Here is a 23,983-nt window from a genome sequence, read left to right on the forward strand (position 1 = left end):
GAGCACTGATTTGCCCTGATAGAAGTCGAACTCATCAGCTACCAGCACTTTAAACCTTGATTTTGCAGTGTGAGTAATGGGATTCTCTGCAAGCAAAAACTTACATTAACTGTGAAAGCATGGAATCCAGCTGCACATCTCCTTATAAATTTTACACAGATATTGCAAATGTGTAATTCAATGCTATGTGCAGAGTTTTTGCTTGCAGGGATCTTAGCTGTCTGATGAATTATTGTTCTGTGTAGGTCAATGGGCCAGTTCTGCCCAACTGCCCAAACTGAATTGAACCGATTATGTTGGTTTGGTTCCAAGATTTTGTCCCAATTAATAATTGAGTTGGTTCTGGTCAAAGTTCAAAGTATCGATACATATCGTACTGATGGTTTACTGATATGCCCCTCCAAGGACTGTATCGGAGCAGCCACCGGTTCAGAAGGTAGCCAGGCCTTAAACTGACCTTTCTGAACCAGTTTCGAAAAAAAAATAAGTAAAATGTAAAAAAAAATGTACCAACATAGGCCCGTGTCGATATTTAGAACCTTGGTTCTGGTTCTTATTTGTCCCAAACTGATTAAGACCCAAACCAATTATTTTATTAAATGTATAATATTTTCTTAATTTTATTATATTTAATTTTTGAAATGATAAATTTGATAGATAATATATGTGACGATATTAATTAAAAATAAGCAGTTTATTAACAATATAAAAAATTTAGTATTTTACTATCATTTTTATTTAAATTGTGACGATGTTAAGTAAAAATAATCGGGTCTATCAGGTAATTAACAATATAAAAAATTAGTATAAAATATGTGACGATATTAATTAAAAATAATTGGGTCTATCAGGTAAGACCCAACAGGACCAGATTATTAATTGAGATGATTCTAGTTCATTAGCCCTAGTGCGACTAATCCCTGGTTTGAATATAGCCGCTAAAACTTCAAAAACAGACAAAGTTGGAGTAAGAATAGAATAATGGATAAATTACAGATAGGTATCAACTTTCAATTGTAACACTTGATTACCCTGAACTTTGAAAAATAGACACTTGGGGTCCGTCAGTTGGTATTCTGTCAGTTAAACATTAGATAATGCCCAAAACTTTCATTCTCACATGGACAACAAATTACCAAAAAAATGGACAACAAATAATAGATTCAAATTCTCCATCCACAGCATTCTCGGGATGAACTTCCTCTGTAGAATGATCTCAAAAATATAGAAAGGTACATTATCTAATGTTTAAAATGGACCCAACTGTTGCAATTGAAAGTTCAGGGTACCTATAACCATACTGGCTGACCAACCCCGCCTACAAATAGCGGCCAGAGGGCGGACATCCTGATTCCTGAACACCGTACTCACTAGACTATTAGAAACGAGAGATTGCAGACAGCGAAGGATCTTGAAAATGTGATATAAAGACTTGACTTGTAGCTACGACGGAAAGGATAATAGCATACTATTACGGTACTACACCTTAATAGCTTGTGAGAATCAACCGATACGCCTTGCACTTACAAGTTGATAATCAACCACCATTTAGGCATGCATCTGATCTAGATCAACCCATCTCTCTCATGGGGAAGGAGCCTATGCCACCTGGGGACAAGGAGAGAGTTTGAAAGTTCAAAGAATGGGTGTTCAATGCAGAATGATATTGATTTGTCTCCAACTAGGATTAGGTCTGCTTCTGGTCAAGGTGGACAGGTTGAGATAACGTGAAAAAAGAAAGCCTCAAAGAGAGTAAGAACATGTAGTTTCTCTTGTACTAGTCATACTCGTATCCACAAGATTGATTCAGTATAAACATCTAATCAAATGAAAATCTTTTGATTGAATTGATTTTTGACCTAGAGATCTCCCAAATGGAACTCTTAGATATCTAAAACACGCACGGAAAGAACTTATACTATACTTATATTTTTTGTCACCTTTAATACAACATCGGATTTCAAAACAAAATTCTTGTTAAGCTAACAAAGAGGAAAGCATTTGAATGCTAAGGCAACAAAAAACAAATTCCCTTGTTAGTATTTGAACCTTCCAAGGTGGCAAAAAAGCGACTGTAGACATCCACAAAGAGATGCTCATATGTAGTTACAATTCCAAGATGACCCATATCAGGCTTATGAGTTCTATGTCGTGCCTTTTTCCTCTCTGCAAATAACAAAATTCTCTGTTAGAGAAGTCAGAAATATACACAAATTAGAAACAACAGCCAAAACTTATGATACATGGGGAAAACCTTAAAGGCTTAAACCATCAAGGAATAGACGCACAGCCACAAGCCTGTGCACCAGAAAATGCCAGATCCGAACTGTATGCATGCATGTAAAGTATACCAACTATTTGTAGGCATCAAAGAAACTAATACTGACAATTGTATGTCCAGAATATTTCGACATCCACTATCCAGTAAATATGAGAAGATACATAAACAAAGAATATAAATATGTGCATAGAAACATTAGCATACAGAAAGATTGAGGATTGGTTGGTGCATAACTAGTAAAAAGTAATGGAACGAGGAAAAAAGGAAACACATCTTATGTAGAAACACATATTGTCATAACACCAAGGAAGTGATAAATGTACCTGTCTTGTTCAGGACCAGGAATATCTGAAAATTTTCCTGGTTCATTCTATATAGAACTTTTTAGCGAGGGGTTGGAGCTGCTTCCCGGATGACAATCTCATCTCACAACCAAGCTCAACCTCCATCAATCGGTGGTTCTCTTTAGAGCGATTCATTGAAAAAGTGACCATCATATCATCCCCTTCACCAACTCGAAGAGGAGGGTGCAAGAGGAATACCTGTAAGAAATCACAATAGAAATAATGAAGATGAGTAACAATGATATAATAAATAAATAATAGAATTTATTTTGACATCTTCCAACTAAATGTGGCCAGGTCACATTGCCCTTTTGACTACAGTAATACAGTTCCTTAACAGTGGCAAGGGAAACTAGTGAAGTATTCAATGGGTCAACCATGCGAAAAGTCTCATATCAGCATATCGGTGCATGTGCCAAACCACCAGGGCTCCCATTTGATGGTTTCCACAACTCTAGACACCTTTATACCTGCTGGATTGGATGGTTGTAACTTGTAAGTTCATAACAATCCTTTCATTGGCATGCTTTAGGATACTTGCAATATTTCTATCCATCCAGAAATATGAAATGGCTCAATGGGAACAATCATCTAACCATGTCATTAGGCATAGATTGCTTTTTTTATTGGAAGTGTTAACTACTTAATTAAAGATTTTGCAACCCTTGGTATAGGGGGTTGAAACCAAAAAAAAATTATAATTATAGCACTGTTCAAAACATATTCTCCCCAACAGTCCCTTGTTTTGCTAAGGTATCAGCTAACCCATTAGCTGATCTTATTATCCAATTGAAGCAAAATACCAACCTCTCTTGTTATACTAAAGATTTCCATTTATCAATTGTCTGTGTCCAGTCCAGGCTCCCAAACAACCTGACTGCATCCACCCAATTAGCAATTTAGAATCCCCTTCAATTGCAAAACCATTAAATTGCAATGTACACTTCCATGCCATCATCAATCATATACCTGTTGGGTAAGTACATCAGACTTCTTTACATCTGATAGTCAAATTGATTCTTCTAAGGCTACAATTGTTTAAATGAAAAAAAGGCAGAATTTCACCAAATCAAGTAATGATGCACAAATTGAAAAATTTCTTTGTTTGTGAAACTAAAATGGCAGAAACATCAGACTTCTTGTACATCTGATAGTCAAATTGATTCTTCTAAGGCTACAATTGTTTAAATGCAAAAAAGGCAAAATTTCACCAAATCAAGTAATGATGCACAAATTGAAAAATTTCTTTGTTTGTGAAACTAAAATGGCACAAATGGTGTTAGGAAAAGAACAGCCCCAACCTGCTGGCCCCAATGTGTCCCATTATCTATGCTAGGAGCAGTTGTCAACTCAATCTCATGGCTAGCTGGACTAACACTGCTTCCCTGGGCACCACAAAAAGAAATGCTGATTATAGTTAATACTCTTCTGTAGGCAAATCCCCTAATTGATTCTATGATCAACTTTATGCAGGAATAATGGAGACTGACATACTCGAAAATGAACATCAAACCATCCTGCAAACCCACAGAGTCTTGTCTTCTCTACAGTTATGGATGATAAAAAGTTTGCTCTAACAGTAAGAATGTCATTTACAGTGGCTGTTAAACAATCGATTTCTTTGATGACAGCAGGCAGCCCTATAACTTGTTCAGGGTGGAGGTTATTCCACAATGCAGTCTGCAAAAATTTAATACCAGGCTTGTTAGCATCCATATAATTGCATAGGAACATGCAGCATTACTATTTAAATAAAAAAGAAAAGAAAATAGGGAACCCTTAATCCAGCACTCAAAAAAAACCTTCCATATCGACTCACATAAACCCATGTTTGAACTTTGCTACCTGAACCTAAGGCAAAAGGCACATTGATATGATGATATTGACCATCCAGTCAATTGTGTTGCCCAGAGAAATTGTTAGTATTGCTATTGACTGTCCCAGAAAAAAAAAATGCAACTAATTTGATGTTAAGATCATCTAACTATTTGGATTACAATATAATGTGTAATGTCCCAGAAAAAAATGATACAATGCCAGTCAACAAGAGTGGAGATACTACATACCTTCACTGGGTTATTTGGTTTTTCATTTGATTGATGCAGCATGTTTATATTTTATCGGATGGTTGGAAGAAATTGTTGTGATTATCAACTCATTAAAACCAAATCTCCCAGGTGGAAGCACATGGTCATAATCAACCAAGTAGAAGCACATGATTATAGATAGTTTCTTTTCCTTTACTTCCTTTCTTACAAGTAAATGAAAGAGAGAAGGAGAAGAGTACATAATGTTAAAAAAGAAGACATATAGGAGGTATTTGCAGAGGGGACTTCCCTTCACCTACCTATGTTAGTGGTGTTTCCTTATTTTCTTCTGTCTTCCTTTTTCTTCAAGAAAACTTCTCTTTTTCTTCTCTCTGTACTCTGGATTTTCTTAGGACTCTCTGGGAGTGTTATTCCCTAAGACACAATTTCTCTTAAGGAGCCCTGGAGCCTCCCTCTAAGGAGCTTAAAAAGGGGGTGAGGTAGTTATGCAACTACCTCTTCCCCTAGGTGGATACCTCATTTAGTTAGCCTACTAGTCAACCCATCTATTTGGGTTATAAACTATTTTAAGTTTATTTAATATTATGGGCCCGTTAAAATTTTTCTTTCAATGCCCCCTGTACCAATGTGTGGTAAACTCAAGTTTGGCATTAAGTCAATTAAATTTGGCATTAGTCCTAAGGAGAAAATCCACAGCAACAAATTGTAATTTTATCCTTCCACGACTAGGAGGGAGATCAATAAAAGCACATATCATGATTATCAGATATAACCTTTGCAGTGTATGTAATGACATCTAGAATAAAGTATGAAGTTAGGAATGGAACAATCATTACATTACAAGCCACACTCAGTAGATAGAGGGGAAACCATAATTTTGTAAGTTATGAATTTCAAAAGTTGATAATTATATCATGTTGTAGATACTACTGAACTCAAAAAACCAATAAGATCCATCACCTGCAAGTAGTATTTCCTCTGCTCTTCATGGAAAGGCTTTGTTAGAACACTCATATCAACACCATAGTAGGTTTTAGTCTCCTCCAAAAAGCTATGCCAGTCATTCATAGCTGACTCATAATCATTCATCTTTTGGTCCCCCTGTCCAGATCTGATAGGTCCTAACCACATGCGGGCATGACTGGGATACCTGACAAAACCAAATCTCTTTGAGATGATTATGCAAGGAATTGATACCATCAATACCAATTGAGCATACTCAGTCATTAAAATGATAGTGTACTTTATTTTGAGTAGAAGATCAAGACTGTAATCAGTCTTGAATCCTAATAGGTTTTAGGTTTACAAAATAGAAGAAAAGTGAGAGAAAGAAGAGAGAATAGAAGAGGAACAGGAGAACACAAGTGGTTGAAAGGAGGAACAGATTTTAACAGATCTGCCGCCGCCACTTTCTTATTATTTATAGGTTATGTTTAGTACACAATGGAAAGGACACATCTGCCCTTGGTACTTACATAATAAATAAAGTAAATAAAGCTGAAATAAATAACTGAATTAACAAACTGACTCAAACTGACACTACTATAACTGAAACAAATAACTACACATGCCGTCCTACGAACACAGTGGGGACCACTGCAGTGGGGCCCAAATAAGTGTTCTCTACACTCCCCCTCAAGTTGGGAGTAGATATCTATCATTCCCAACTTGGATAGGTCTGTCTCTAACTTCTTCCTTGGTACAGCCTTGGTGAGGATATCCGCGAGCTGCATATTAGATGTGATGTATGGAAGACACACTTCTTGTGATGTGGCCCTTTCTCGCACAAAATGTCGATCAACTTCGATGTGTTTAGTTCTATCATGCTGCACTGGGTTGTGGGCTATATTAATAGCTGCCTGATTATCACAATACAACATTAAGGGCTTTTCATAGTCAATACCCAACTCTTCAAGTAGTGACCTCAGCCATAAAATTTCAGCCACTCTATTAGCCATTGACCTGTATTCTGCTTCAGCACTGGAGCGGGAAACAACACTCTGCTTCTTACTCCTCCAAAAGACAAGGTTACCTCCCACAAGGGCACAATATCCAGAGGTAGACCTTCTGTCATCAACACTCCCAGCCCAATCGGCATCTGTATAGACTTCCACCCTCATGTGATTATTGTTCATGAGCAGTATACCTCTACCCGGGCATCTCTTCAAGTATGCTAATATTCTCTCTGCCGCAAGAAGATGAGAAGTTCTAGGGGAGTGCATGTACTGGCTAACAACACTAACTGCATAGCTGATATCCGGCCGAGTGAGGTAGAGATATAGGAGCTTTCCAACCAACCGTTGGAACATAACTTTGTCTCCAAGAGGCTCCCGGCCCTCTGCACTAATCTTGTGATTTTGTTCGATGGGTGTACCAGCTGGCTTAACCCCCAACTTTCCAGTTTCTGCCAACAGATCTAGAACATATTTTCTCTGAGAGATAAAAAACCCCTGCTTGGATCTAGCAACCTCAATACCCAAAAAGTATCGTAGTGCACTAAGATCTTTCACCTCAAACTCTTGATGAAGAAGCTGTTTGAGGGACTCAATCTCATGATTGTCATTTCCTGTCACCACAATATCATCAACATATACTGCAAGTAGTGTCAGAGAGGACTCCACCCTCTTGATGAATAGTGTATGATCTGACTGAGCCTGTACATAACCAAACTTTCCAAGGGCTAATCTGAACCTATCAAACCAGACTCTAGGTGACTGCTTCAAACCATACAATGCCTTGTTTAGTCGGCAAACCTTCTTACCTGTCTCAGTATCATAGAATCCAGGAGGCAACTGCATGTAAACCTCTTCCTGTAAATCTCCATTCATAAAGGCATTTTTAACATCCATCTGAAACAAGGGCCAAGAATGATTTGCTGCAAGGGATAACAGAACTCGGATGGTGGTCATCTTGGCTACTGGGGCAAGGGTCTCCAAGTAGTCTATACCATAAGTTTGAGTGAACCCCTTTGCAACCAGCTGGGCTTTGTACCTTTCAATAGAGCCATCAGCATTATGCTTCACAGTGAACACCCATCTGCATCCCACCGGTTTCTTTCCTTTTGGTGGGTCAACCAGTGCCCAAGTATTATTCTTCAACAGGGCATCCATTTCAACTTGCATTGCATCTTTCCATTCTGAAACTGATAAGGCTTCTTGCACTGTTCTTGGAATAGGGACATCGGCAATGGAAGTAAGATAGGACCGGTAAGATGGAGACAGACGATCATAGGATAAGAACTGTGAGATGTTGTGAGCTGTAGAAGTGGTGCAATGTAGTTTCCCTTTGCGACTGGCAATAGGGAGATCAAGGTCATCCACAAGAGAGGAAGTGGCAACAGTGAGGGGTATCTTAGTAGGCTCTGGATCTGGAGCCACAGAAGGAACTGGAACTGGCCGGGACTGCCGATGACTGGGATCAACCTGCCTACATCGCCTGTGATAGACTAGACTCTCAACTCCGGCTCCCTCTGACCACCCTCACCACTACAACCTTCATCATCCAGTGGAATAGGTAAAGGAACAGCCCCACTCTAAACAGCCCCACCTCTACCAGCCCCACTTCCACTCTCACTGCTCTCCCTCTAAGGAAAGAAACTCAATACGGCCCCACTTCCACTCTCACTGCTCTCCCCCTCAGAAGAAACCCTAGGATAATAGGGTGTCTCCTCAAAGAAGGTGACGTCCATGGAGACAAACTGTTTCCCTGAAACCGGATCATAGCAGCAATAACCCTTTTGAGTTTGTGCATAACCAAGGAAAATGCATTTGGAGGCCTTAGGTTCAAACTTGGAATGATGAGGCCCGAGAAGCTGAACGAAACAGGTACAACCAAAGGTTTTAAGGGGAACAGTGAACAACTCCTCGTTTGGGTATAAGAGGGAAAAGGGAGTTCTCATATCAAGAACCCGGGAAGGAACTCGATTAATGAGATAAACTGCCGTGAGGATAGCATCACCCTAGAAGCGAATAGGTACATTGGAGGTAAACATAATGCTTCTAGCCACCTCCAAGATATGCCTATTCTTCCTTTCAGCAACACCGTTCTGCTGTGGTGTATAAGGGCAAATACTCTAGTGAATAACTCCATGGCTAAGAAGGTAGGAGGTCAATGGCTGAGCAAAGTATTCCTTTGCATTATCATATCTAAGGACTTTGATTTTGGTCCCAAACTGAGTGAGAACCATCTGATGGAAGTTTTGGGTCAGAGCAGGAACCTCATCCCGAGAGCGCATAAGATAGACCCAAGAAAACCGGGTATGATCATCAACAAACAGTAGAAAATATCTGTACCCACCCATCGAAGAGATATGATATGGCCCCCAAACATCAGTATGCACAATATCAAAAGAGGAATTACTCCTTTTATTACTTAAAGAATAAGAGGTTCTACAATGTTTGGCAAACTCAAAACTCTCACACCTCAACTTTGATAACTCAACAGACTCAAATAAAGCAGGAAACAGACTTTTCAAAGACTTAAAAGACAAATGACCTAATCGGTTATGCCAAAGCATAACCGAACTCACAGACTGGGAAACAAAAGACTTCTTATCCACTAACTCCTCCCGACGAGAAATCGCTCCAAGCAGATAGATCCCGTTTGTCTCACGGCCAGTCCCAATCACCTTCATCGTCTCCAAATCCTGAAAAACACATCGGTCGGGGAAAAAGGTTACTGAACAGTTCATGTGTTTGGTAATACTACTAACTGAAAGCAGGTTAGTATCAAGTTTAGGAACATGCAAGACAGAAGATAAAGAGATAGTATCCGACAGCTTGATGTCCCCCTTGCCCGAAATGAGAACAAGAGAGCCATCAGCAATGGACACTCTATCTCGGCCAGAGGACAAGTGATAAGAAGTGAACAAAGATGGCAAGCTAGTCATATGATCAGATGCACCTGAATCTATTACCCAGCAGTGGTCAGTATTACCTGGAGCTGAAGCATGGTAAGCTGAGGCTCGAGTACCTGAATGTGCAAATGCAGATGTGGCAGGAGCTGATGGTGACTGAGATGGCTGAGCTGAACTCCCAACTTCCTTTTCCAACTGGATGAGGGCAGCCCGAACAGCAGCTAAAGTCTCTAGGGATGTGCCTGATGAGGATGCTGAATCAGTGTTCACGGCCACATGAGCATTACCCTTCTTATTTCTTAGTTTTGCTGGGACCAAGTGAGGATGTAGCTTCCAACAAGTATCTTTTGTGTGCTTGGGTTTCTTGCAATGTTCACATACCAGATCCCGTTTATCTTCCTTCTTTCAGTCCCTTTCTGAGTCACCCCCTGGCTTAGGTTTAATAGCTGTCAAGGCTGGAAAAGAGGGCTGAGGCTGCATCATGACTTTCCTCCTGGTCTCTTCACTATGCACCAGGGAGTATGCTTGAGAAAGGGTCACACTATCTCTTGTCAATATCTGTTGTCGCACAATGTCATAATCTGAATTCAAACCAGCCAGAAACTCAAATACCCTATTCGTCTCGACTTGCTTTCTGTGAGTCTGTGCATCTTTGGGACTCTCCCACTCAAGGGTCTCTAGATGGTCAATCTCATGCCACAAGGATTTCAAGGTAGAGAAGTAGACAGAAACTAGCTTCTCTCCTTGTTTAAGGCTGTTCACCTCACACTTTAGTTCATAGGCTCTGGCAACATTAAGGGGTTGGGAATAGGTTTCTTTCACAACATCCCATATCTCTTTGGCTGTCTTTGCCCACAAGAAATTTCGACTGATATGTGGCTGCATAGAATTACACAGCCATGCCATAACCAAATAGTTCTCTTGAACCCACTTGGTGTATGTTGGGTCCTCCTTGGAAGGTTCTTTCACATCTCTCAAGAGGTAACCCAGTTTTTCCCTTCCTCCAATAGCCATCATGGCTAATTGAGCCCACTCCAAGTAATTTGACCCATCAAATCTCATAGTTGTAATCTGAAACCCGATTTCAGATACACCACCAAAACTGTTGTTTCCAAAACTACTTTCTCCCTGACCCTTAAACTCCATCTTTGGTCAAGAATCAGTGGCTACAAACTGTTAGAGCCACTACTGTTGTACCAGGAAACAGAGTAAAACAAGCAGGTCTGAAATCTGATCTGAAACCAACACAAAACTGATCTGATCTGATCTGATCCGAAATCTGATCTGAAAACAATCGCCTATCACAGTATATGCAAGAAATCAACTCAAATCTGATCTGAAATCAATCGGCATGCACAGTACCAAGCAGCCTGTCAATCTGAGATGCTATTTTCTGAAATCACTACTGTGGGGCCCACTGCTGCGAGAGCAAAATTAGGGTTTCAACTGTAGGTCTGAAATAAGTGCGCAGCTGCACTCTCCAAACAGTCCGCACAAGTGGGACTTATCGTAGGGCAATATGAAACCCAAAAAACTAATAACCTCTGAGATGGGGGGGTTCGGCCCAACAGTCAAACCCTAGAAACGAACTTAAACACAGTTCGGCAAGTCAAACCCTAGAAACAAACTGGAACAGTTCGCCCCTCCTTCTAGACAGGTTTAACCTATCTCGACTGATTGCAGTCTCTGAAACTCAATAAAAAAAAGCTTACTTATGTACTTTCGGTTTACTGTCTTCTAGGGTTACCTGAACCCTAACCTTCGCTGCTTCTTCCTGATTACCAACTCTCTGCAAGCCGCGGCAAGTCTTCAACTGCTGCGAACCTCTTCTAGTAATCTCCAAGATTCAGCCACCGAATACTTCTTCAAAGCTTCCAGCCCTAGCTAGTTCTCATGTGGTCGGTTGGACTAGACACACATGAGAAGCCCTAGATAGGCTCTGATACCAAGTAGAAGATCAAGACAGTAATCAGTCTTGAATCCTAATAGGTTTTAGGTTTACAAAATAGAAGAAAAGTGAGAGAAAGAAGAGAGAATAGAAGAGGAACAGGAGAACACAAGTGGTTGAAAGGAGAAACAGATTCTAACAGATCTGCCGCCGCCACTTTCTTATTATTTATAGGTGATGTTTAGTACACAATGGAAAGGACACATCTGCCCTTAGTACTTACATAATAAATAAAGTAAATAAAGCTGAAATAAATAACAATTGAATTAACAAACTGACTCAAACTGACACTACTATAACTGAAACAAATAACTACACATGCTGTCCTACGAACACAGTGGGGACCACATCAGTGGGGCCCACATCAGTGGGGCCCACATCAGTGGGGCCCACATCAGTGGGGCCCACATCAGTGTTCTCTACATTTTGAAACAAGGAAAAGTATGCATTATATTGCAAAAAGCTATCCAAGAGTTTACAAAGAGATAAACTCAGAAGAGCCTGTACAGGAAGAAACACCTATGCAATCAGGTAGCAAACAACAAACTAAAAACATGTAGGAGCAGTGCAGCGGCTAATTACAGAGGAAATCAACAGAAAACATGAACTCGAAAGAGAAATGCTGATGTGAATGAGAGCACTCTTGCAGCTAAAAAACTGCAGTGATGCTATGCAATAATTCATCTTCTTGAGACATTTTATCATCAAACACCCTACTATTTCTTTGTTGAGATCGTGGGGGGTTACCTTAACACCTTCCATTAGGTTGTATTCAGTTTTTTCTTTAATATAAATTTCCTTTTACTCTATAAAAAAAAAAAAAAAAACTACCATTCTTTCCTTCCAAACCCTCCAGAAGATACAGATAGTAGCAGGTATGATTAGATTCTATACAATCTTACCTCTTTTTTTTTATCAGCAACACAGAAATGATTTTACTAATAAGAAGAAAGCACGGTTACAACAAGAGGTTGTGAAAAAAAAATGAACACAGCTTTAGAAAAGCTGACCCAACCCAAGAATTACAATTGAGCCAATACAGATGAGTTCTTTGTACCCTTTGCTTAGCAAGACCATCTGCCAAGCTGCTGGCAGCTCTCCTCACCCATGTCCTTTGATAGCCATTTAAATCACCTGAATTCATTCCTCAAATGCCATGTCACCCCCTTCCCCTTCAACCATTTCACAACAGTTTTCAAGTCTCCCTCAATGATCAGTCTATCAATACCCAACTCTTTTGCCTTCTCGACCCCATATACTGCAGCGAATGGTTTTGATCTTCCCTCTTCTACTCAGCCCCTTCACCATCCAAGTTTGCAACAGATCAGGCATGGACTGTAGGCATACCTAGACGAAATTTAGAATCTTCAAGAAAAAATAAAACCCAAATCTTCCACGAGATCTGGCAGTGAGAAACAAGTGGTTAACAGATTCTTCAAGACCATTGCAAAAAGTGAATCCCACCTCCTTAATGCTAAGTCCTCTCTACACAAATTCACTTTAGTAGGCTACTTCCCCAGCATTGTAGTCCAAACAAGAAAGGCTACTTTGGAAGGCACCAAGAGAATACTGTGGGGGAATTATTAACATATCCAGACAAAAGAAACTGCACAGGACTGAACCGAGAATAACCTCAACTTCTGCCATTTCCACATCCTACAGTCAAGCCCGCCCAGACAACCAACCCATTAATGATGCCAAAACACTCTAATTATACAATCTACTTTGAGAGAGAAAGAGATGCATTAACAGAAACCATAGCAGACACTAATTAGGTGCATACTCACCAAATTTACGGGAGAATGACCAATTACAGCTTATTCTGTGTTCTACCAATCTGTTAAACAACAGACATTAATTAGGTGCATACTCAACAAATTTACAAGCATATGAAAATGTTAGATGAATAATGGAGGGGGGAGGCCATCAATATGTTTCCCAGATTATGCTTCTTTGTGCTTCTTTTTTTCAAGTTTCTCTTTAGTAGAATTACTTAAAAAGCAAAGACACTTAGGTTTACAGATTATGCATGCAATCTAATGTATTACTTATGAAGCACAAAGAACCCAATACCTTTCCCAAGTACTCAACAGTCATGTGCTTGTTCCAGTGTACATAGAAAGCAAAGGTCAAGCATTTGAAAAGAGCATTTTTTTTTATAATTGAGCATTTGAAAAGAGCATTTGCTAAATCCAAATGCTTAGAAGGTAACCTAGGGCTGTCAATGGGTCAGTTCTACCCAACTGATTGAACCAAACCAATTACACTCACATTATATATTAAATGCCAAATGTTTATGTGTAATATTAATAATATAAAATGTCTAAAATAGTAATTTTGTACAGGCTAAAAAGTAAAAACAACTTGAACGAAACCCTACCCTAGCTTCTGTCAACAGCTGAGAGAGGAACAAAGCTTTTCTGATCAGGGCATTTTAGTGGTCCAGTCACTGCTAGGGATGCCGCCTCTGAAGCTGAAGTACAGGCCCTTTTTGAGGGTCTCAGATTTGTTAAATGTTTGATCTCCAGTTCATTGGTTGTGGAAAGGGATTCTAGAATAGTGATGTGTGGGCAACCAAGTTGGAGACAGGTCTTTGGAGGATTTTTCATTTCCTTCACAAGATTCACAATCTCTCTTCTTCCCTTAGGTGCTGCTTTAGATGGATTCCAAGATCTCTGAATCAAGTAGCTAACTTCTTAACTAATTCTGGTTGGGAGAGTAACTTTTTGTATGGTACTAACAGCTTAAATTTGTCCTGAGTGGGCTATTGGCTTTTTTGTAACAAAGTCCCTTCTTTTTTTTATCAGTAAAAGAAAATTTTATTTAAAATAGATTTAAGACAAAGATTTACAACATGTAGATGGGAATGCTGTTTCCCATTGAGTACATACTTCTGTTCCTCTAGAGCTCAGCCCAAAATAATTGTTGCCTAAGTGCTCCTTGTTTTGCAAGAGCATCAGCTAGCCCATTAGCACTTCTGACCCATTTGAAATCGGCTTCTACCTCCTTTGCAAACTTTTCCACTTCCCTAATCACGTGTTTGAAAGTCCACGGAGTAAGTCTATTGTTTGTAGCCCATGAAATGATCACTCTTGAATCCCCCTCCACCTCAATATGCCTAAGTCCTAGCTGCTTAGATAGCTTCAGCCCTTGTAACAGAGCTAACACCTCAGCTTTTAGTGAGTTACCAGTGCCAATCTGACCTGAAAACAAAGCTAATACCCTCTTCTCAGAATTTCTGATTACTCCTATACCTGACAGTACCGGATTTCCAAAGGAGCTCCCATCAAAATTCAATTTAATCCTGTTTCCTTCTGGGGGTTTCCACTCCATCCGTACTTTCTCTTTCACTCTTGAAGACTGTGCTACTTCTGTCCATGTTCTTAGGATGTCTGTGACTGAGAACTCTTGAAAGCTATGAAAGGATTTTACCCAATGAGCTACTTTAACCTTTATAGTGTTTATTACTTCCTCCACCATCCTACTTTTCTCCAAAAATATTCTGTTATTTCTTTCTACCCATACTACCCAAGCAAATTGCTGCCTTCGTAGCTCTCCACATTACCATTCCTCTTTACTTTGGTTGGCTCAAGAAATCACGGTTGAAAAGGCCTGCCACATCTTGAGGGGGAACCCACCTGCAACCAAAGAGAACACAAAAGAACACCCATATGTGAAGCACAAAAGAACAAAGATATTAACAAATGTGAGAGGGTCTCACCACTTTCCTTACAAAGGGAGCACATGTGAGGAGAAAGGCAAGCAAGAGGCCTTCTTCTCTGCAGCATATCACAAGTATTTACCTTGCCAAGGACAATCTCCCAACAGAAAGCTTGAATTTTTGGGGGGATAGGCTTACTCCACACTTCTTTCACAGGGAAGTTTCCAGCTGGGATGCTAGGCAAACCAAGAACACCGAAAAAAGAAGAGCAGGTAAAGAGACCATCTCAAGAGCCTACCCAAATTCTGGAATCTACCAAGGACAAGTCCAAGTAAACTTGTCCTAGTAGATCCAGCAATTGAACTATGGACTCACATTCATTTTCCCTAAGGCCTCTTCTAAATCCCAAGTTCCAATCAACCCATTTGGACCAATTGCTCCTAGATTAGACACAATTTCCCCCTTAAGGTTTAAAAGAGTATAATCAGAAAATGATCTTTAAGTGGGACTTCTCCTACCCAAAGATCTTACCAAAAATGAACTTTATTACCTTGTCCCACATCAAAATGAATGAAGCTGAGGAGGGTAGGATATATTTCATGAATTGCTTTCCAAGGAGAAGCCGAAGTAGCATGAGGGGCAACTTTAGCATCCTAGCCATTACCATCCAACCCATGAATGCTCTCAATAACTTTGTGCCACAGTCTATCACTCTCAAATGGGAATCTCCAAAGTCACTTTCCTAAGAGGGTTGTGCTCTCAATAACAGTCCCTTCTTTTCATCTTTTGTATATCCTCTCTTGTATTTTCGCACCCTCTTTTGAATATAATAGTCTCCAATCTTCAAAGAGAGAGCGAGAGAGAGTGTGTGTGAGAGAGTAAGAGAGAGAGAGAGAAATAAGGCTTTTGAACCTCCCTTAGGTGCTACTTTAGATGTATCTTTCTCCCTCTTGTGGAGAAAAATGTCAATTTTAATACAAAGTTTCTGATGAGGGGTAATTTCGCCCTCCAGTGACATCACACCATGTGGCACTTCCAAAATTCGAACCATTGCCTCAACGCCATGTAGGCAGTGACTTGCCTTTGCCAAGATGATAGAGTTCACCTTAGAGCCACCTCGGACACACCTCGACCTTGAGAGTGCTCCAGCACCACCTCGGCAGGGCCAACCTGTATGCACCTTGATAGGATCAGGCTGGCAATCTCGTCAGGACCGAGCCAAAGACCTCGGCATGAGGGGCGACCTCCCGTTGAGGTCCCACCAACCTGATTGGGGTCTAATTGGCGACCTGCGTGATGTGACGACCAACCTCCACTACGTTCAACTTATCGTCTTCGAGTCCTCCAGGATCACGTCACCTAACTGATGGTTAGCCGATAAGCCACGTCCTCTCCGAGATCTCAGACGCGCTACATAAAGCTCACGACTACATGCGCCTATATAAAAGCATCCCTTCAACCAGAGAAGGTACACACGATTTAGCTCTCATAATTCTCTAGCTCTCTCGCTTTCTTGCATTAACACTCTTCGCTGACTTAAGCATCGGAGTGCCCACCCCAGGAACTTTGATCATTTTCTTACAACTTGGCCAGCCGACCTTGTCAGCCCGACGTCCGAGTTGTCCTCCAGTAGGGAGCAGCAGATCACATACCATCAGTTGCTTAGGAACATATTATTCCCCAATATCGAAAGGAATGCTCTCGTCAATGCTGCTCAATCTATTAGCCACTTTGAACTTCCCAACGAGGTCGATTAATCGATGCTCAACTCTGGAGACTTCTTGAAGTTCCACCATACCCTACTCGAGCTTCACCTTGAAGAAGGTGTTCTACTCTGCCTAAAGGCCAGTTGGCACTTCCTAGTCACCAAGGGAATCCCCATTGCTTGACCATTATTGCAACTTTTACGCTTCCTATTCCAGTGAAGAAAACCAATGCTTTGGTGGGGTTTAGATTTGGTCAAATGGTAAGATGGGGAAATTTCTTGTCTTTGTATGATAAATTGATAATATAGAACTATTATTAGCTCTCTAAACACAAGATGGATGTGAGACTTATGTGGGTTAAAAGAACTACTAATGCCTTTGCTGACTCTTAGCAAAACATGGGGTAGAGAGAAACCAAATAACTTTTCTTCAAAAAAAAAATACCTTGGTTACCTAGTTTGTCTTTGTCTATTTTCCTCTTCTCTCTTCACTCTTCTTGCCTTCTCAATTTTCACTTAACCCTAGTACCCTACCCAGCTTCTACCGCTCACAGTGCCTAATCTTTTTTTCTTCTTTATAATTGGGTCTTATCGGGTTAGACCCAATTATTCCAATTAACAGTTGGTTCAGTTCTGGATCTGAAATTATAGAACTTATGGGGTATGATTTGGGACCGAGATAAGGGTTTTCCCATTGGTTTAGGATGGTTCTACCCTGTCCCGAACTAAGACCCGACCCATTGACAGCCCTAAGATAACCACAATGAAGGAGTGAATTCACCCTTAAGCCATTTGATGGGCACATAGGTTACAACATTACATTTAGATCTTTCTTGCCCAATTCCAAAAACTAGACCAGCCAATCTGACAATATAATAGTCAACCGCTTGAAAGAAGTAAACCTAATCAATTAAAAAGTATTTAAATATAATTTTTCATAAATCGAATTTTACAAAGATTAGTTAGTTATTTACCAATCAAAATATTACAAAGATTATCTATCACCTGTTAAACTATAATAAAAAATTATTTATCAAAAAAAAAACTATAATGAACAATTGCCATTTCAACTTTCTGATCCTTCCTTTTCCCTATTTCCCTTCAAATCTCTAAGATCCAAAGATCAAATTGCTTCACAAGAAGGCTTTTGTCCAATCATGTAGAGCCAGGATGTTGGTCCATGAAAACTATGCTTTCAAATAGCACGAGTCTTCCAAATCATGTTTGCCTTGGGTAGCTTGAACCCAGATAATATGATAATATCTTGTTCATTGGCAGGATTCAACCCAGACAACCCTTGCCTTAGCATTTTAGATTAAAGTGAACCTTAAGCAAGAATATTGATAACAAGGTTTGAGGTTCCAATCTCAATACCAACTGATTGTGGATCTGTAAGTTATCCAGCTAGTCATAGCAGACTAGCAGAGACTCGAGATCAAATCCCATTGCCACAAAAACAAGAACAAAATGAAGAAGTAACATGATGCTTACTTTGGCATGCACTTTTTAATAGAAAAAAAAAATTTCATAAACAGAAATAGAAAGAGATACAATCTCATCATATTCTCATACGATAAGATATCACCAAGGCAAAAAGAGAAGAGTCAAGGAAAATCCACCCCCGCCAAGACAAGGCCATTAAAGCCTCAACCAAAAACAAAAAGAAAAAAGACAAAATAATCCCAACTCCCCCTCCCTGAATACCTTTGCCATGCAAATATGCAATTACCAGAAGCTTATTTTCCAACATGGTTTAACAGATAACTTAAGGACTACAATTCCCAACTCCCCTAGTGCAAGTGTATATACCTATTTCAAATAATCACCAAACACTATAATAAGAAGGTTCTTTGATAATAAGCCTATGCATTTATGTTTGATGATGATGATGATGATGGTAAGTTAAAGTAACAAATAAAAAGTAGCAGCAATTTAGTACTATCCAGTATCCACTAACATGTTAGTTTGGAAGAAAACCATTTAGAGATATCTGCAGTTCAGAAGTAACATTTATTATAAATTAAAAAATAAAATAAAATCTTGCTCAGAAGAACAAACTGAAACTTTAGTCCTACATAAAACAACATAATGGAGACTTACATTACCCCTGTTGGCTTCAGCCAGCGATCTCTTGCACATATTACAGAGTCAAACATAGATTCACGAAGAAGAAAATATCCCATCCATTCTGAGATAATTACATCAACTGCATATAAATCAACCTCTCAGGTTAGGATAGGGGAAAATACAGATCAAATAAAACACAAAAAACCAACATCCTTGGGGTGACAAAAATTCTTCAGTCTTTGCACTTTGAGGACAAATGCGAGTCAAAAGTTTACGAGCCTTTCTCTGGAAGAGTTATATCCTCAATAGAACCTTCAATCACTTCAACCACATCTTGAAGGTTATTAGCCTTAACAAGTTCACGGGCATGTTCAGACATCTTAGTTGCTTCAACAGCATAGACCTTACGCGCTCCAGCTTGTGCAGACCATATTGCAAGAATGCCGCTCCCAGTTCCTACATCCAACACCGTCTGCCCCATGGATTCACCATAATTAGTCATAAATCATATTCATATAAACTATTGCACTTGTATCTAGTGCGTATTTCTGAATGTACAAATTCAAAGAAAGAACGGAACTTGATAAGGAATAGTGTAACCATATCATATTTCATATATTGAAAAGGTAAATAAGTACCCATAGACCAAGTGACCAACTAATTTTCTCTTCCAGATTTCCAGTGTACTCTTCTAAACTTCCTAAAATAAAAATAAAACCCAGGTCATAGTCTACAATCCTACTAACGAAACAGCAACTAGAAAGAGTGAGCAAAGCAGACAATATCTTGGTCCTACTCTTCGCGTTCTTGGTGAAGAAACAAATGCAACGAACAGGATATTCAATTCAACACTGCCTCAACAAAACGGATTAACTCAGAATAGAGGAAATATGGAGAACCGAGACCTACCTTACCGCGAAAGTGCTCCTTGTTCTCGAAAATGGCATTAAAGTAAGCATCCATGCGAACTCTATCGCAGAGCATCTCTTTCTGGTGATACAGAAAAGCATAGGTGCAGAAATAGTTGGCGAAATCGACGCCTTTGTCGACGACGACTTCATTGCCTTTGGCCGTAAGGTTGCCGGCGGCGCCATTACTCGAGCTGCCCATGTCACTCTTTCTTCACGTTTGACAGAGAGAAGGAGAGGGAGGGAGAGGCCTCTGATATTTAGGGCTCCGCCTTTACTCTTGTAGTAGTTTACACATAAATATGGGTGTGGAGCCCAGAGAGAAGAGGTCAAAGGAGGGGAGGAACTGTTGACTTTAATGCCTGGCGCCTTCGGATCTACTACAAACAATATATGTATAACAGGCTACGTAACCCAATCAAAAGTAAACACGTCATCCATTCGAAGCTTAGTATAGGATGCAAACGAATCAAGATGTTGGATTTCAGAAATACCGATTTAAATTTGAATCCGATGAAGATGTTGGATTTCTGAATCGATCCGAATTAATTTAAAAAATAATAATAAATTATTAACAGAAAAATAAAAAATACAAATATTTTTCAATTATTTTTGTCAAAATATATACATATTTTTATAAAATAAATAATATAAAAAATTAACAAAAAATACAATAATTTATTTATGAATAGATAAATAACATATATACCTATATATTATACATAACATATATTTTGGATCGGATAGGGGTGATCCGAATCAAATTATCCAATCCGACAATATAGGATCTGATCCATTTGCACCCTACTTACTAGCATATTCCCACCCTATACTACGTATATGTTTGGCATCGATGCTGCTGATGTGTGGATTGGAAGCATCATTTTCTGATGATGTCTTTATTTTTTTTTAGAATTGTTGCTGTAGGTAGGATGTTTCTTTGAACAAAAACTTTTTTTTGTTTGGTACCAATGCTCTAAGAAACGTTTTCAGCACTGGTACCCATTATCCAATGCCACATCACTATCACCTCACATCCCTGTTGGTAGCAACGAGTTGCAGTTCCAAGAAATATTAAATTTAGCGATACTCCTAACCATGCCTTTTCGATTTTCAAGTCGTAACTTAGAGCACCGTTCCAAATAAATATTCATTTCCTAGAGCACTATTTTTCCGACACAGCGCTGATGTAGCACCATTTTGTGGAGCAACGGCAACGATGCCAAACATACGCTACAATCTTCAGAGAATTCGTCTTGAGAAGCTCGGATTTATGCGATGCTCAATGACGACGTGGCAAACTATAATATCAAGCGAGTGGATCTGCTGACATGGCAAACCAGATTCCTGTCCTGACGCGTCATGCGCATGAACGTTCCAACGGCTAAAGTTTTATATTCCCAAATGGATCATATTAGTCCATTCCCTCCAAAAATCCAATGAGGGGTATTATTGTATTTTCACTTGAAGTCGGGTATGTCCTTTATTAGGGTAAAACACTTAAATCTCCCCTGAATATTTTCTTAAATACTGAAACATACCCTATTTTTTTCAATTTGGACCGACTTCCCATATTAAGTGATGTAATGGAATAAAAACCTCCCATACATCTGTTATAATGTGACGTCATACGTAAATTAAATTTTTGGAAAACCCAAATTTGCCCAATATGATGCTGTTTATATCGTCATTTTCTATGATGTTGTTTATTGCTTTCATCATAAATAACAAGGGCACCGTGCTCAAAGCCATTCTCTGCAACATTGAATTCAAAGTTCTAGCCTGGAGAAGCAATCTGGGGTCAGGGCTTTAAAAGTCGTTTGGATTGGGGTTCAGTTTGACAAATCACTGATGGTTTTTTGAGGTTAAAAGCATGCAAAGGGGTATCCAGTGGAAAGTTGGTTGTATTAGGTGAGAAGAATATGTAGGAATTGACGTTTTTTTTGGAGGTCTCAATGATATCAGGTGTGATAAAAGGGACGATGTGCTTAGGTTCAATGAGACGATGGGTTTGAATCGGTTCAGCTTTTTGTTTTGATTTAAATAATTATTTGTGGTATTTGAGCAAGGATTAAACACTAGAAAAAAGAGCTCCTCCTAACATTGCAAAGATGTATATATTAATTCCTATGTTAATAAATCAAATCCCTTCTACCTTTATAATTTAAATTTGTGCTTTTTTAACTCATCTATTTTCAGTCTCAAATGGCTTCTTTTGGATCAACACTAAACAACACCCCTAAAAATCTTGCTTCAAACCTCCCCAAGAAAAATCCCATATTTGATCGCATTTATTGGTTTTAAAGTTTAATAAACCTTCTTTTTTACTTTATATGAATCCTCTATTTTAATATTCTTTTTTTATTCCAAGCTCTTTAAAATATTGGTTGAAAAGTTCTTGGGTGGGGCGAGACAAGACAACCCAAAAAAAATGGCAATAGAGATTTCTTGTTTTGAAAATATGAAGTAGTAAGGATAAAAAAGACTTTTTAATGATTCCATTGAATATAACCCTCAAAAGGGAGATCTTAGTCCATTTTTTTTTAAAGATGGGATGTTTTAGTATTTATAAGAAAACTCAAGGGAGGTTTAAGTCCTTTACCCTTTATTTTTCTTGTCATTTGATTTCTCTCTCTTTTGAACACATAAGAGTAGACAATTGTTTTATATTTTACTTTTTTTAAATAATTAATAATTATTTATATTTCTTTTTTTTTTGCAATACAAGAATAACAATAATTGATTTCAGCTAGAGTTGTTTATCAAACCGATGAAACTGACCAAACCGACCAACCCAACCCAATTTGATCCAAGTTGGTCAGTTTTATAGTATTTCATTTCTAGTTGGCTTCAATTATGCAATTTCCAGCCCGACCAAGTCAGGTCAGTTTTGGTTTGGCCATTTATATTTTTTAATATAGAAAAGTAAGAAAATTCTCATATTTCTTAGTATAAATATTTTATATTATAAACTTAAAATTTTAACTTCTTTTTTATGACTGTTGTAATTTTTTTAAATTTAGTTTTTTAAGTTTAAATCTTTTGAACCGATCGACCAAACCAAAAATTGACCCAAACTGATACAACTCGAGTTGGCTAATTGTCACTAATGGTCAACCAGTTTCGAGTAACCAACTCCTCAACCTTACTATGCTAGTTTGGTTAGCCAAATAATTTGCAACCGAACCAAACCAACCCGTGAACACTCCTAATTTCAGCTAAACTAATAGTTTAATCTCCAATAATTATTGAACTAATAGCGAAAATACAATAAATAATGAAATGTGTTAAATTAGACAATAAATAGTATATAATAGTTTAATATATAATAAATACTAATCAATCAATTATAACAAAAAATACATAATTACTAAAAATAAATTTGTAACAAAAATACAATAAATCCAATAAGTATAATAAATTAAATTTAAAAAGTTAAATAACAATGGTTTAATTTCCAATAATTATTGAAAGTTTTCTATTAAATAACAAAACAAAAATATATTTATACATGATTATTGAAAATATTTATCATCAAAATACAATACATATTAATTTTAGTATATGTCAATATCTAATAAATATAGATAAATATTTTAAAATTATTATTAATAGATACTATTTTTTTGGAAGTTATTTTCTATAATTATTAACTCATATAAGTGAAATAATGTTTTTATTATTAATACATTCATAATTGCAATTATTATATCCTTTAATATTATTTTTTGAAATTTATTAAATTTGTTATTTGGAAGCTTCAATACCTCTAAATTATTTAATCTATTTTCATTATTTCAATAATATTTAATTTTTTAAGTTACTTATCTTTTACATTCTTATTATCGAATATTATTAAATCTATTATAGTGTGTGTTTGGTTTTGTGAGCGTTTAGTTTATTAGATAAATGGTTTTGTAAGCGTTTTGTTTTTAAGTTGTTTTTGTGTTTTTGATAATTTTATACTTCTTATTTTTTTGTATATGTAAAATAAAAAAAAATTATATATGTATAATTTTTATTTTTTAGAAAAAGCTTGGCTTGCAATCGAGCTTGAGCCAAGATCGAACTTTGTGAGCTTTTGAACCGAGCCAAGCTCGAGCTCAAGTCTCTAGCAGTCTAGCTCGAACTCGAGCCTAACACTATTTCTATGAGTCGAAATCGAG

The 23,983-nt window shown here is 38.2% G+C and overlaps 1 protein-coding gene across 1 annotated transcript; it reads right to left on the reverse strand.

Moving 5' to 3' along the window:
* Positions 1–1,905: 1,905 nt before the first annotated feature.
* PRMT10 (protein arginine methyltransferase 10) lies at positions 1,906–20,103 on the reverse strand. Its single transcript, XM_010256027.3, has 8 exons — positions 19,819–20,103; positions 19,189–19,381; positions 18,943–19,048; positions 5,634–5,823; positions 4,120–4,305; positions 3,927–4,010; positions 2,605–2,823; positions 1,906–2,166 (listed from the first exon to the last, which is right to left on the reverse strand). Exons 1-7 carry the CDS (start codon positions 20,017–20,019, stop codon positions 2,647–2,649), a joined length of 1,137 nt encoding a protein of 378 aa, XP_010254329.1. The 5' UTR covers positions 20,020–20,103; the 3' UTR covers positions 1,906–2,166; positions 2,605–2,646.
* Between the last annotated feature and the right edge of the window lie 3,880 nt (positions 20,104–23,983).

This window comes from Nelumbo nucifera, chromosome 2 (genome assembly GCF_055504915.1).
Source record: "Nelumbo nucifera cultivar China Antique chromosome 2, China Antique-T2T, whole genome shotgun sequence".
Taxonomy (NCBI): Eukaryota; Viridiplantae; Streptophyta; class Magnoliopsida; order Proteales; family Nelumbonaceae; genus Nelumbo; species Nelumbo nucifera.

Coding starts and splice junctions, on each gene's coding strand:
- PRMT10 (XM_010256027.3), bottom strand. CDS start 20,019: ATGGGCAGCTCGAGTAATGGCGCCGCCGGCAACCTTACGGCCAAAGGC. Junction 5,824..18,942: donor CTGAAGCCAACAGGGGTAAT/GTAAGTCTCCAT, acceptor TGGTTTTGTCAG/GTATCCCAGTCATGCCCGCA. Junction 4,011..4,119: donor GGTTTGATGTTCATTTTCGA/GTATGTCAGTCT, acceptor TGTGGTGCCCAG/GGAAGCAGTGTTAGTCCAGC.